Source organism: Nyctibius grandis, chromosome Z, assembly GCF_013368605.1.
Source record: "Nyctibius grandis isolate bNycGra1 chromosome Z, bNycGra1.pri, whole genome shotgun sequence".
Lineage (NCBI taxonomy): Eukaryota > Metazoa > Chordata > Aves > Nyctibiiformes > Nyctibiidae > Nyctibius > Nyctibius grandis.
In genome coordinates, this window is record NC_090695.1 from 29,089,629 (window position 1) to 29,105,426 (window position 15,798).

Sequence of the window (15,798 nt, forward strand, 5' to 3'; positions counted from 1 at the left end):
CAATATTGAGACACATTTGAACCTAAATGGTCATTGTAGAATTTGTAAAGCTTTCCCATTACTATAAATGGACAATATGGGCAGCAACTATCACTGCAAACAGCTTTCCTTATGTTTTAAAGAAAGCTTGCCAAAAGGCTGATCACTTGTACTTTCATCTTCAGAAATGTCTACTATATGGACTCTGTAGACGTGAGTAGTTTAGAGACGCACTTCCTTAAAAAAGTCATGGTTAAGAAAACAGTAGCTACCACATTGCAATGAGAAACCCTCATTTGCTGCTTACTTCTATTTATGCATTTTTATTTCAATAAAAAGCAGTTATGTTTGTGTTTTTGGCAGCTTACGTAAGTTTCAGTTCACTGGAGGGAGAAGGGGGAGGGAGTCTCCTTATGATTTGACACTGATTCCCACACCATCAAATTTTAGGCCCTTAGAAAACTTTAAAACCAACTTTCAGTATATCACAGGTTGCTAGATCAATGTGGCTCTACTGCTAATGGTAGCAATTGCAAGGCACTGTGCTACACTGTCCTTACCACCCTTGTACATAACATTCAGTTAAAAAACAACCTGAAGCTATTAGTTTCCCTTAATAATTTCCTAATTATTAAGGACGTGACAGTGTTTACTTATCTTCTCTGGAGTATCTGTCAAACTTTAAAAAAAAATTTAGTACTGAAGCTGGTTATCTCTAATTTGCATCTGGGACAGAGCTGCTGCTTGCTCCTTTATCATCTTCAGTCTGTCTGCAAAAGAACTGCTAGAGAACACAAGGCACACGAAAAGCTACTTCTATCAGTGGATCTGGAGTTCCTACTTTTGCTACTGCTTTTGTACTAACACTCACTCTGGTATATAGTGCAGATGTAGACTTTTCCCTATCTCTGCTATAGCCAAAGCTGAAAACTACTGGATCTCAGCACAGCTTTTGCCTGAATTAGCAACTGCAGATAGACTGTGTTCATCAAATGATTGAAATCTAGATATCTTCCAGACCTTACATACAATCAGAACAATACAGTAAAGGACCGAGAGTGTGTACCAGTACCATTATTTGAGATATGAGCTGTCTTCACTGGAGTCTTCCAACTGCAATATACATTTTTATAGATAGAACTGCTGTAATAGCAGCAACTTAGAAAAGCACAATAGAATTTTGGATTGCAGAGGTTCTGTGGAAGGCCTTGTCTAGAAATAGTATTTGGATTTCCAGCTCCTTCAACAGGAAGCCTTTAATGATTTTCCACTTTGAGTTGGCAATGTCAGAAACCCACTTTACTTTAGTAGCATATGAAATACCTTTCAAACCCCGCATGACATTTCACTCTGTATGAACAAGAAAGCTTTTTGTTTAAACTGAAGTCTTAGCCTAACCCTTGTACCTCAAGTTCCCGCCATCCCCTCCACCAAATACTCCACCAAATCAGAACCACTTGGTTTAAAAACAAAAAACCCTGAAGTTAGCCTTATGAACAAGAAGAGACTCAGACTCTCAGAAATCATACAACCAAATGTAAGTGTTGCTTACATTTTAGGACAAAACCAAGTTATGTTTAATGAAAGCACAATGTAACATTTAGATCCCCTTAGCAGAGGTAGAAAGCCAGTGTTTTAATCTCATCCATTCATATCTGAAATACTGATACCAGATATTGATTTATTGCTATTAGTGATAACCAAATTTGAGAGCTTATAATGTCAGCAAGGTAGCATGAATACAGTTGTGATCTCCAATATTCATAGAGCAAAACACGTCCACATCTGTAGTAAGACAATAGCAGATTCTACCAAGAATCTACCACTTCTTGTAAACATTGTATTTGTGCAGATTTTTTTTTCATACTTTAATTTCTAAAGTCATGAAAGGCAAGGTTAGTAGCAGAAAACACATCCAGTTTCACATTCGGCAATATGAGAACCCTGCTCTTCAAGGACAACCGAAAACCTAGCAGCACATTTTCAAACAATATTACAAGTTTTTCTGAATTACCCACCTTTCAAAATCCCTTCCCCCTTAAAAACCAAACAACAACAACAAAAAAAATCTGACACCAAAAATAAAGTGCAGTACCCAGAAAAATAAGTGTCAAGAAAATAGCCATGTTTGTTTCTTTGGAGGGAAGGAAAAAAAAAGAAAAAAAAGGAAAAAGAAGAGTAGTTGGCCTCAGTCTTAAGAGTACTATAATGTGTCCATCATTCTGGATTCTTCTTCATCTTTTTGTATCACAGAGTTTAAACTGCAGACATCTGTGTTTACGGAACCTTGTAGATCACCTGTGTTCTGCAACAAATGAAAAATTGACAGCTTAATTCTCCATAACTGTATATATGGAGGGGGAGAGAGAGAAACAGAGAGATTTTAGCTTAAGTTGGACTCTTCGTGTTGTCCATCTTAAAATGACACAAATTGGCAATAGTAAGGAAATAAGCTCTGAAAAAAAACCATCAACCAACATTATCTCACTGTGTCAAGAATTCTTTAAATTTGCTGGCATAGATTGCATTTGGTCTCAGTATTTCTAGCACTTGACTGCACATTTATTTAAAATTCAGCTGTTGTATCTTGCTTGAGAGGTACTTTAATCAAATTATTTCAAATAAGTAGTTTCAATTGTGACTCCTTCCCTAATAGCTAATTTTTGAAAATCTTAAGTTCTTCTTCATTCCAGAATGTGGCCATCACTAGTACTGTAACAAAAGACCTAAGCAGCCTCAGTTGCCTTTTATCACAACAGGAGACTTTCCTTAGGCTTGACTTACCTGAATGATCCCATGAATAGTATTAGTCATTTTACACTGAAAGCTCATTTCACTGCTTGTGGTAAACACTGTGAATACAATTCTAGCATCTGATCAGTTTTATGATGCAGTGTTTATTTTAAGCATGAAAATGTAAGGGCACTGAACTAAAATGTGCTTTTGACCTTATGCTGATGCTTTCTGAATTCCAGCAAGTAAAAAGAAAGCCCATATATGCCTTGCATATTGATAATACTGCACATTATAAGCTGAGCACTAGCAATCTAGGAATAATCCTCTCTATATTTCAGAAAGGTACAGCTTCTCAAGGCAGGACCTAATCCTACTTCAGTTAATTTAACTTCTAGAAATAATAAACCTACCTGTGAAAAAGATGTCAGCTCTCCTGCAAGACCAGGATTGACACTGAGATCATGTAGTAACATAGTCTGAAAGCCATGTGATTGTGACCAGATTCTCACTCTCGCCTTGAATGCCTCAAGTTCATTTTTAAAAGCCTCAAAATAGCCTTCTCCTGTCTGCAAAGAGAAAAATGAAATATTTGCACTTCATCCAGATTTACTTTTGATTTGTAAGCATACACAGTGCTGAAAAAAAAACACGCAGTAATGCATGTTATACCCTTTGGGGAATAGTAACTGTGAACAACTCAAAAATAATGTTAGTCAATTTAAAATGAAATTTCAGGTAGATTTCTTTTTTAGACAATCTGTAGTATTTATATGTAGAAGCAAAGTAATTGATTTATCTAAGGACATGTAAAAATAAAAATAATTTTAGCTTTTCCTTTATTCCAACTCAGAAGCCAATACCCTTAGAAGAACAGGTGCTTCTTGTAGCACTCTGGTCAAAAGTAAAGCACAAGTTGACTTGTGAAACAGTTGGGGTCCCCAAGAGCAAGGGATGTTGAAAATACCTTAGACACTCGATTAACATAGATATACAAAACAAAGGGAAGCTTTTACAATTTGAAAAGTGGTAGTGGCTGTAAGATAAGGAGGCTCCAGGATGGTCTCACTTCAGATGGCTGGGCCATAGGACGGGCGATGCATGAGATAAGGGAATTGCAACAGCTACCTCGAAGGACGTGGCCTACGTGATCCTTGGACTGAGTTTGCACAGAAGCAGGGGTCAATCAGCGAACACAGTGAGGAAGACTACCGGCCTTCATCTGAAGACCCCTGACACCACCAGGGAAAACGACTGCGCATGCGAATGGACATTTGCATATCTCTTGGCTATGTAAATTGAGTTCTCAGAAATCCTATGACTATGTATAACTTTATGGTATATAGTCTCTGAAAATTTACCAAACCGGTGGAGCACTCATGGTGGATAATCCCCAGTGCTGCCCAGTGCTGCAATAAAGAATGCCTGCTTAATAACACACTCTGGTGTTACTGAGTTTTCTTTTGGACTCCTTACCCAGCTGCACCTAGCTTCCCACTTCGGTGAGGTAAGCTAGAAAGTAAGGGGGTTTGGAGATCTCCGATTTTTGTATCAGTTTTGGTGAGCCAGGCAGGAGCCTCTCTGTCCAGCTGCAGGACCCCTGGGTCAGAGACTCCCTTGGCTGGCCCTGGAGACTTCTCTGGAGGGACTCCCCGATTCAGCGGATCCGTGCGGGGACAGACAAGGACCACTGGTAAGAAAAGGCATTCTTTCTGTGTTTGTTTTGTTTTTGTTTCTGTTTTTGGACCAGTCATTTGGAGCTACTCATAAGTTGTGGTTCGTGAGAACCCCGCCAGGTGGCATACATCTGCATGTACAATTTGTATTAATCATCTGGTTAGTGCAATCGTTTGTTTGTGCATTTGTATCTGATTTTGACATTTGCATGTACGATTCATATTAATCTTCTGGTTAGTGCGATCGTTTGTTTGTGCATTTGTATTTGGAGCTACTCATAAGTCGCGGTTCGTGAGAACCCCGCCGGGTGGCATTTGGTTTACATATGCGTAGTAATACGTATATGTTTGGTATACGCGTATTTGAAAATCTTTGAATAACCTGTGTCGACATCTGTCATCTGGGGAGTAGCAGCTGCTGTTGTTAACTTTGTGATCTCTGTACCTTTGTTGGTCTCCCCGAGGTTTTGGCGGGGGGGCAAGTGAATGTTTAGAGGAAAAATTTGTTTATTGTAACTTGACTTTGTATCTGAATTTGTATGATTGTGTGAGTGAGACGTACAAATATGTACGAAGCGAGTGCGGAGTCCGGATCCGCGGTTCTGTTATCCCGCGAGGGAAACAGCCGGAGAAGGACGAAGTGATTGATAAATGTGGGAACCTGAAATACTGTGGCTGTAGTAGTTGTTAATTGTTGTCTGTGTGTGTGTGTGTGTGAGTGTTCGGGCCCCAGTCCCTGTCTTTGTGTTTTATAAATTTTAAATGGGAAATAAACAGGGTGGAGTTTTGAAAAAGAGCCCTTTGGGCTGTGTTTTGGCTCGCTAGAAAGATATTGGGGGACCACCTGGAGGAAGTGTAAGTCATAAGACTTTGATAAAATATTGTAATCAGTGGTGGCCTTTATACAAGTTAGATGAGGGAGAAAAATGGCCTGTTAACAGAACTTTAGATCACAATACTTTGTTACAACTTATGTTATTTTTGAGAAGGGAAAGAAAATGGGATGAAGTGGGTTATGCAGATATGTTCTTTACTCTGCGGAATCACCCAGAGTGGCAAAAAGAATGTGGAATTAACGTAGCACCCCAGGACCCTATGGTCCTGGCAATAGAAAAGGAAAGAAAAAAACAAAATGTGAAGTTAGAAAGATGTTGTTCAGCTTGTAGCATTGGACAAAGGTGTTTAAAGGCTACTGCACAGGATGAGAGATTAGAGGATTGTTTGCCTCCGCCAGAAAGAGGAGGTGATAGAGAAGGAGACGCTGGTGCTGTTGCCGGGGGGGAAGCTGGAGGTAGAAAAAAGGGCAGAAACTGATAGTGGTTTTTCTCCTATTACCACCAGAACTCGAAGTAAGGTGGGACCTTACAGTCCCACTATACAGGCTCCGCTAAGGCAAGCAATAGGAGCGGATGGACCCGTCAAAATTCACTCTAGCAGATTTAGATGGTTGGCGAATTAGTGCGGGCAATTATCGGGATGATCCTGAAAAGGTTGCTAAAGGATTTGAATTAATTGTGAAAACCCAGGATCCTGACTGGGAGGATGTGGACGCAATGTTGGATGTGGTGTTTAGCAAATCAGAAAAGCAGATGATTGTCAAAGTGGCCAGGACCCAGATACAGACTCTGATTCTGGCTGGAGCTCTGCAGGGAACAGCAGATAATTACGTTCGAATTACCAATCCCGGCTGGGACCCCAATCACACGGGAACCCGGAATTTGTTAGAGCAGTACTGGGAATGGATTGCAAATGGGATAAGAAATGCTATCCCAAAATCATTGAATTGGTCCAAATTGTACGAAATTAAGCAAGATAAGGAAGAATCCCCCACTGATTTTTTGAATAGATTAAAGGAAGGGATGCGGAAATACACTTCTTTAGATCCCACCTCTGAGGAGGGAAAGAGTCAATTGGTATCTCTGTTTTTGGGGCAGTCAGCAGATGACATTAGGAGAAAGTTACAGAAAGTGCAAGGAGTGGATGCGAGAGATTTAGAGAAATTACTGGAAACTGCATGGCAGGCATATTGGAATAGGGAAACGCAGAAAGAGAAAGTAATGGGCAGAACAATTGCCAATGCTACCGTAGCTGCTCTGTACACCACAGGGGGGCCACAGATCCTCTCGGAACTCACCGGGAAATAACACTAACGCTGTGAGACGAAGTGCAAGTGCCCCACCAAGGGGAAATCAACCCCTTCTGAAAGATCAGTGTGTGTATAGTAAGCAGATGGGGCATTGGAAAAAGGATTGTCCGAAACTGAAATCGGTAATGGTTTCTGGTATTGGAGCTGACTGACTGGAACCAGGGGAATCTTCCCTAGCAGAACCATGGGTAAAAATGCAGCTAGGGAAAGGAGAGAAAACTGTAGAATTTCTAGTAGATACAGGTGCCACCTTTTTCAGTATTGAATCAGACCTTATTGTCAATAAGCAAACAAAATGTTAACATTGTGGGAGCAACTGGGCAGGCTGAGAAAGCTTTCTTTTTGAAACCATTAGAATTCAAAATTGGAAAAAGTGTAGGAATTCATAAATTTCTCTACCTGCCTGATGCTCCTAGACCACTTTTGGGAAGAGACTTGTTAGAACAATTGAATGCTGAAATAAAATTTAAAAATGGAGAAATTGAGTTTTTGCTTTATTGTTAAAATACAAATTTCCATATGAGGGCTGCCACATTTTTCAATATAACTTTCATGAGAGAGATAAATAATGTTTGCCTACAACTTTCTGTTTGAAAAAGCAATAAGCAGTATTTTAAACTAAGGTCTGAAGACTAATTTTGTTTGAATTTATTTCTGTCTGACAAATTGTCGATTGACAACATATTTAAGTTGTTAAACGATGAAACAAAGAGGCATTGCCTTCGTGTAGTATTCTTTTCATGACTGCCAAGTGCCCAGTGAATTAAGCACATTCTGTTTTAACATGTTATGTGGTTGTGTAATGTTGTTGTCCTTATTGTGTATTGTCACCGTTAATACTGTACAGCTCGTACCTACCTCATCACCGGGTGGCATTGAATACACCAACCGAAGCCATCCGTTGTACAAATTGTTTGAATCTGTTGATTGTTTGCATTTTAGGATTATAGCCAACTGATTGTAAAAAGTTCAAATGCGCTTTTCCTACTTTACTATCCTTTTCTTCTCCCACCACCACGGGATCCCGAAGACAGCGATCTGGGACGACATAACAAACTTTGAGCCACGGGGTGGTGTAGAGGACCATAAAATGGACTCTTTGGGGCAGACAGCAGGTGCGTTTAGTTATTTTGGGATAAGTGCACATGTTCTATCTGCCAGCGACAAGCTCTGTTACCGAGGCCTGTGGACACGCATCCATTGGAGGAGACCTACATGGAGACACATGCCCATTGGATGACACGATTCCATGGACCAGCCGCAGGATCCTTACAGCCTCCCTGCTTCCCCGCTGCTGCTGCTGCCCCCTGCCGCTGCCTCCCTCCTCCTCCGGGCGGCGCCTACTTCTGCCTCTTCGTCTGTACACCCGCCCCACCGAGGAAAGAGGACCGATGGCACACCGCTGGATCTGTGGTGGTGACTAACCCTGCTGCTCTCTCTGCTCTCCTGCTTAGTTTTCTACCTTTCCTATTGCTTTGTTTTCCCTCTGCCCTCTCGTTCAATAAAGTGGTCTGAGTAGCAGCATCTGATCTCGTTTATGCCTTAATGTTGTTCTCTCTTCAGAGTATAACACACCTATTTTACCTGTTAAAAAACCTGATGGCAAAACTTATCAATGGGTGCAGGATTTGCGAGCAATAAATCAGATAGTTAAAGGTTTGTATCCAGTAGTGGAAAACCCATATACTTTGCTGACCAGTTTAAAGGAAACCTATGAACGGTTTATGGTCACCAGTGCATTTGTTTAGACCTGGAAATTGTGTTTACATTAAAAATATTTCAGGTAACCCTCTCGAAGAGAAATGGAGCAGTCCTTTTCAAGTTTTGCGGTCAAGCTTGAGAAGCATACTGCCTGGATCCACTACTCGAGAATCAAGAAGGCACCTGAAGGACCATGGAAATCCCAGCTCACAGAACCCACATCCATAAAGTTGACTCGAGACTGTTAATAATTATATTGTTTCTGTTTTTGACACCAACTCTGATATTGTTAGTGTTTGTCATTATACTAACAGCTTTAAATTGCCTTTTATGGTATAAATTGAAGAAATTAGCTATGGAAATTTGGATCCTACCTAAGGTAATGAAATATGAAAACTTGGAATCTTTGTAAAAGAATTTACAAGTAACAAGTAAAGGGGGGAATGAAACAGTTGGGGTCCCCAAGAGCAAGGGATGTTGAAAATACCTTAGACACTCGATTAACATAGATATACAAAACAAAGGGAAGCTTTTACAATTTGAAAAGTGGTAGTGGCTGTAAGATAAGGAGGCTCCAGGATGGTCTCACTTCAGATGGCTGGGCCATAGGACGGGCGATGCATGAGATAAGGGAATTGCAACGGCTACCTCGAAGGACATGGCCTATGTGATCCTTGGACTGAGTTTGCACATAAGCAGGGGTCAATCAGCGAACACAGTGAGGAAGACTACCGGCCTTCATCTGAAGACCCCTGACACCACCAGGGAAAACGACTGCGCATGCGAATGGACATTTGCATATCTCTTGGCTATGTAAATGAGTTCTCAGAAATCCTATGACTACGTATAACTTTATGGTATATAGTCTCTGAAAATTTACCAAACCGGTGGAGCACTCATGGTGGATAATCCCCAGTGCTGCCCAGCGCTGCAACAAAGAATGCCTGCTTAATAACACACTCTGGTGTTACTGAGTTTTCTTTCGGACTCCTTACCCAGCCGCACCTAGCTTCCCACTTCGGTGAGGAAAGTTAGAAAGCAAGGGGGTTTGGAGATCTCCGATTTTTGTATCACTTGCACTTTAAATGAACTCCTTTAGGCAATATTGAGATCCATCAGAGTCTTGAATAACTGAATGTAGTCTACAGCAAACTGCAGTTTCAGTCTTCCTGCATTTCTCCTGCATAGCTCTGGATTGCTTTATTTCAGTAATGAGAAAGGGACACTATTATGGGCCCCACTGTGAACTGCAGATGAAATGGGAAGTTCTGACAATACATAGGTACACTGCGAAAACACAGGTGTAATTAGCCAAAATCAGTCCTTAAACTGGTCTATGTTTGCTGTTGTTACTTCGTTATTACTTGTCTATAACACCCCTGTTATCCCCCTGATGTATCTTGCTCTCCCTCTGGGATAAGCAAAATCCACTAAACTTTCATTTTTCAGAATTGGAATTACACCAAAATATTATGTATAGAAAAGAACTGCTAACAAAACACTTTCCCATAAACCTACATCAGTCAATAAAATATTTAGCCTCTTATGGTTAGCAAGATACCTTCTCTAAAACACTGGTCCCTTGTACAGCATCAAGAGTTTCTCCCATAATTACCCAAGTTGACTTACTTTGGCTTTTTGGAAAAAGAGACGAAAACAGCCTCTTGGATCCACATTGCAGCTTCTGGCAATTTCTATAATAAACTGCATGACAACTGCTTGGTGTGCTACTTGCTCCATCAGAGCTCTTTTCTGAAAAAAAGTTAAAAGTTACGATTTAAAGATATTTCCTGTGATGATATTTCTAAAATTCAGCATAATTTCTGTTTGTTCTAGTTCCTAAACAGATAAGAAGTGATACTATCAGAAACAAGGGGATCAACCGATAATTAGCTGTAACTAGACATATATGTGACAATGCACTATAGAGTTTTTCTTCAATAAAGTAGAGAGAGGGTGGGAAGAACAGTTAAACAGCTAATCAAGTTGGTCAGCTTTTCTATAGTGCAAGTGGGAAACTGTATGCTTTCAAACAATTTAAACATCATCTTCATACCTGTTCAGCTTCTAGATGAAAACACCACAACATGAGATATCTAGATGTTTCTTCACATACAAGATATGGGTGATCAGACAAAAATCTTTGACTATCATCCCATCTGCTCAGCATACCTAGTAAGAGAAACAAGATATTCTAAACAGACAAATGATTTAATGCAGCAAGGAAGTTACTTGCATTGATTCCTCAGTATATATAACACCTTTACAATTCACCAACCTCAGAATGACAGCATGCAGCTAGCTTTGGGTGTTCTATTTATATATCTAACCAATGCTGAAAGAGCATTACTAGAAGGTATAATCAGACCTCGAAGATAATAGAAGTATATTTTAACAGTCACAATTTCATGTATTTTCAGGCACCTGTAGTGTTGTTGATAAGTATTTTTAATCAGTTCTCGTACACACTAACAAAGTGGTGTAGGTATCTCTTAGTTACATCATCAAATAGTTTTAAAAGTTTATGGATAGAGATTTACATTCAGTGATTCTGACAAACACCAATCCTCTAAATTTTTGCAAATAATGCAAAGAAAAGAATGTGTAATCTGTCAAAAATGATGCTAGGTTTTTAGGAAATTTGAATTTAAGTACAGGAACAGCTTGATCTCAAAAAGCAGAGCCACATCAGTATTGGAAAGTTAACTAGAAGACTAGTTGTGATAGTATGAAGCTACCTTTATGTAAAGAGCTAAGTTTAAAAATCAGAACTCAATACTTAGACCACTTCTTAAAATTGTTCTTCATGTATCACTGACAGTCAAGTCATAACTGGCAACAGGTACCAGATGTACAGCTTCACCCGTCTATCAGCGTATAATTATAACTGGCTAAAGATAATTCAGGGGTAATGACCTAAGTTAGTCTTAATTCTAGCAAACAAATGCCTAAAGAGAAAGCAATGGGTAATATTTCTTTTGGCTGTTTTCAAGAGAGCTATGACGCATAAGTTCTTTATTGCTTGGAAGCCAGAGCAGGATCCAGGACTGGTGCAATATGGCTAGCGAAGTCCACACTGCCCCTTGGCAGCAGCTAGCACAGAACAAGAGACTTGCAAGAGCATTAATGTACTGTCCTTTTTTACAGTGGACTTATGTATTTTGAATTAAAATAACATGGCTTTGAATTTAGGAGGTAAGAAAAAAATTGAGGACCCTCTGTAATAAGGTTGTTTATGTAACAGCTTCATCTGAATTTAGACAACAAAGTCGTTTTGCCTAACTCTTAGCTAGGAAGCCTGCAAGAAAGCCTCTTTTTTTCTGCTGAAGTGCACAGCAGGGGAGATGTCTTCTCATTCTGCTATCATTACACTTAACAGTTAAGGTATTTGAGAGAACCCATGCCTATCACTGCTATTTGCATATTGACAGTGTTGTGACTCAGCTTGATACTTGCAAGGCTTGCTAAGGCTAACAGGGCTAGACACCCTTTCTTTAAAACAGTTTAAGATCCTGAGAAGCCAAATAGCTTAGTAAAAACAAGCACATATGATGAACTGAATTTTGCAAACTCAGTCCTGTTCTTGATTGTTCCAAATATGGCTATACTATACCATAGTCTGAAAACAGCCTGTAAATAAGAATGGAAAGCGCTTCAGAGAACCATCAAAATTTCAGATTATTTTACAAGATAAGCTTTGTGCTTAATTGGGTTCAACAGTTATGACAGAACTAAAGTGACACCTAGTGGATAATTATATATAATTTTAAAGAAATGCACAATTCCATGCACACGTACTCTCAGTAGGCGTTTACAGACATTTCCCTTTCATCAGTCATTACCCTTGTAGCTTAACAGCCACTGGAAAAAGATTTATTAAAAGGAGATATCTATGGACAATCCCATGCACTTTTATACATGACTTATATTTCCATGAATGTCCCTGTCTTTTCCCACTGAACAGCAGAAAAAGTTGCCAGAACTTTAGTTTTCAGGGTTTAAGGTCATTTGAGTATTAATTTTTATTTTTTTTTTTAATTTAAGTTCCTATTGGTCACAGGAACTAACAAGCTTCTACAGTTTACACCTTATTTTGCTTTGAAATCATTATTTGTCCTAATAAAATAAAGCTGAACAGTCTGTTAGCCAGGTCTTTCATTTGTTAGCATTCATTCTGTACAGTAAGGAGCAAACCTACACAAATTCTGTAGAAGTTTTAACTGCAAAATATTGGAAAAAGCAGACTCACCAAAGTGTCTAATCTTTTGTTCATGTTTTTGCATAAGTGGTTCAGACACATCTTCATCTTCTATTTCTTTTCTTTTTTGATTAATAAAACTCTGAGAAAGAGAAAAATTGTACTATCACAGAAACTCTGGACATACCTTTTTGTGATATATAGGAATACTATATTTTAAAGGGCTATGTTCTAATTTTAGTCATGTCATATACTCAAGAAGGTTTTCTTTAAAAACGTGCATTACCTAATAATAGAGTTTAAAAGCCTAATTGCAGTCTACTGACCAAAGAACTCTGAGAAACTTCTGTCCTCAGGTATGAACTTATAGATCTGTCAACAATGAGAATCATGTGCGTTGCAGCCTGGATGCAACTAAATCAGTGAAATTAGGAGATGTGCTAGCTGTTCAAGTTAAATTGTGAAATCAAAGCTGAGATTCTACTATAAAAAAACATTTGTGCTAAATAATCTGTATTACAGTAGTCATTATTAGAGGCAAACTAACAGTTTCCCATTTTAAGAATTTGGCAGAGAAGTACACTCTTCATGTGAAGAAACTATTGTTCAGCACATTTGGCAACATTTGCATTACATAGACTCATAGGGTGATTTGCGTTGGAAGGAACATTTAAAGATCATATAGTTCCACGCCCCCTCTGCCGTGGGCAGGGACACCTTCCACTAGACCAGGTTGCTCAAAGCCCCATCCAGCCTGGCCTTAAAACGCTGCCAGGGAGGGGGCATCCACAACTTCTCTGGGCAACCTGTTCCAGTGTCTCACTACCCTCGTCATAAAAAATTTCTTCCTTATATGCAATCTAAGCTTATCCTCTTCCAGGTTAAAACCATTGTCCCTTGTCGTATCACTACAGGCCGTAATAAAAAAAAAAACAACAACTCACCATCTTTCTTGTAAGCCCTCTTTAAGTACTGAAAGACCACACTAAGTGCCCCCCAGCACCTTCTCTTCTCCAGGCTGAACAACCCCAACTCTCAGCCTGTCTCCACAGGAGAGGTGCTCCAGCCCTCTGATCATTTTTGTGGCCCTCCTCCGGACCCACTCCAACGAGTCCATGTCTTTCCTGTGCTGAGAACTCCAGAGCTGGACACAGTACTCCAGGTGGGGTCTCACCAGAGCAGAGCAGAGGGGCAGAATCACCTCACTCGACCTGCTGGCCACACTTTTGATGCAGCCTAGGATAGAGTCTGCTTTCTGAGCTGCAAGTGCACACTGCCGGCTCACATCTAATACCTAGATGACCCACACAAGTTCTGATCCATACTTTTGGTAGAGAAATGTCATCCAGATTCGTAGTATGAGTGCAGCTTGCTTCCTTTCATGAGGCAAAGTAAGAACCCCACCCCCCCTTTAACACATACTGTGGATATGTGCTGGACACAGAAGACACTCAAGATTAGTTACAAGTGGAATGAAAAAAAGAGGCTAACACTTGCTTTCATGCACACTGATACAGATCATACCTTATTAAATACCTCCGTACTAACAGGATCTGTGTTCCATAGATTCTGTCTTTCCCTCTGGTTTAGTGCTTCTTCTTTCCTTCTCCATTCTTCCTCTCTCCATCTCAATTCTGCAGCTTCAGTCTTTGCTTGAGCAGATTCCTGATCGCGGGATTCTGCATTATGCAGTGCTAAGCTACCAAGTTTTTGCTGGGCTTCTGCTAGGTTCCACGTGCATTCTACAGAGTGCTTCACGAACTCTCTTTCTTTTTGGCAGGCTAACTCAATTCCTTGGCTGTACGTCTGTGAGGAAAATCACACATGCTATTTATGGAGGGAAAACTGACAGTTTACAGTTTGTATAGCAGCAGATAGGCCTAAATCCCAAAGATAATGCACCTGGAAGGCACCTTAGATATGCAGCATTATATTCACAGGAGTGATGAAGCATAGTATTGTACAGCTAGATGTTTTTTAGAAAGAGATTTCTAATTCAAGCCATCTTAACTTTGTTCAGTGCATTTGCAAAACTGCTATCAGTAATAGTCTCCAGACTGTAAAAATACTTTAGACAGAGCTGAAACCCCTCTGGCTATCTTTGGGCTACAATGCTAGCAACAACCAAGTGTAAGAATACTCTGAATACATACTTCTGAGAAGCAAGTATCAGTTTTGTGATGTAACACAGATCACAACAGTAAAGTAACTGCTGCTGCCTGCATTCCAATATGGATTAGTACCTAACAGATGGCCAACATCTTCCCTTGAACTGACAGTGAAAGTGGAATTTAAGTTATGAAGTAGCTGAGGCCCAGCACAAATGTATGCTCCTTTTGGTCAAAGCTATTGAGGAGATCACCACTCATAGCTGCGAGAGAAAAGCGACGACTTAAGCAACAGTGCCTATATTACTTCCAGGTGCATGCTGGGAATTCACATTCAATAACCTAAGAAATTATCCATTATGCCATGCCTTCCCACCAAGAGTGGAGAAAAAACATCCACACGGATTAGTTTCTCAGCCCTCCAGTGCCATATTACAAAATTTGTGGAGCTGGTAACCTGCAGCAGAGGAACTTGAAGGACAACACAAGTTGTGAAAGATTATTTGAAGGAAGCTTTAATGCAGGTACACCAAAGTTCTTGTGCCAACTTTTTTTGGGAATTGCAGCATTTTTATTTTTTTTTACACCAAGATAAATATTTCAGTTTGGAAAACTAACGTAGTGGCAGCTTCTTGCAAGGGCACATAGGATTCCTGACAATGCATTTATAAAACGCTGACTTGCCCTAGACAAGAGAGAAACACACCGCTTAGATATCTGGTTTTCAGACGTAAGGCTGCTGGCATGGCTTCAGCCCAGCTCCTTCCACATCACTTGTCAAACATGGAACAGTTACTCACGAGTGATGGCAGACGCCAGACCTCCCCCTCCCGCGGCAGCAGCGAATCTGCCCCTCCTGGCGTGCTCCAAGGCGGCGGAGCGTCCCCGGGGGCGGCCGACACCTCCGCACGACCCGCGTCCTTCCGTGGCCCCCTCCCCGCGGCGGGGTCAGGCTAAGGCCGCGGGGCAGCGGAGGCGCCGGCAGCACGGAGCCGCTCCGCGCCGGCCGGGGCGGGGGATCTGCGCTACCAGGTGCGGGCAACGGCGCCAGATGCCAGGGCGGCAGAGGGTGGGGGGCACGGGTGTACCTGCACTTCCGGCAGGCGCTGAGGGGTGGCGGGAGCCTGCCCCTGCCCCCGCTCCTCGTCCTCCTGCGACCGCGACGGAGGGCCGCCGTCCCGTGACCGCGGGAGCCACAGCGCCATCCCCGCCGCCGAGACCCCGCCGATCGCTGTCCCCCGCCGCCCACAGCGCTTA

General features: G+C 41.0%; 1 protein-coding gene across 1 annotated transcript; it reads right to left on the reverse strand.

Moving 5' to 3' along the window:
* Positions 1-1,502: 1,502 nt before the first annotated feature.
* CDC37L1 (cell division cycle 37 like 1, HSP90 cochaperone) lies at positions 1,503-15,798 on the reverse strand. The gene is made up of 7 exons (XM_068422307.1): positions 15,630-15,798; positions 13,958-14,239; positions 12,485-12,575; positions 10,292-10,407; positions 9,865-9,987; positions 3,126-3,281; positions 1,503-2,284 (listed from the first exon to the last, which is right to left on the reverse strand). Exons 1-7 carry the CDS (start codon positions 15,744-15,746, stop codon positions 2,183-2,185), a joined length of 987 nt encoding a protein of 328 aa, XP_068278408.1. The 5' UTR covers positions 15,747-15,798; the 3' UTR covers positions 1,503-2,182.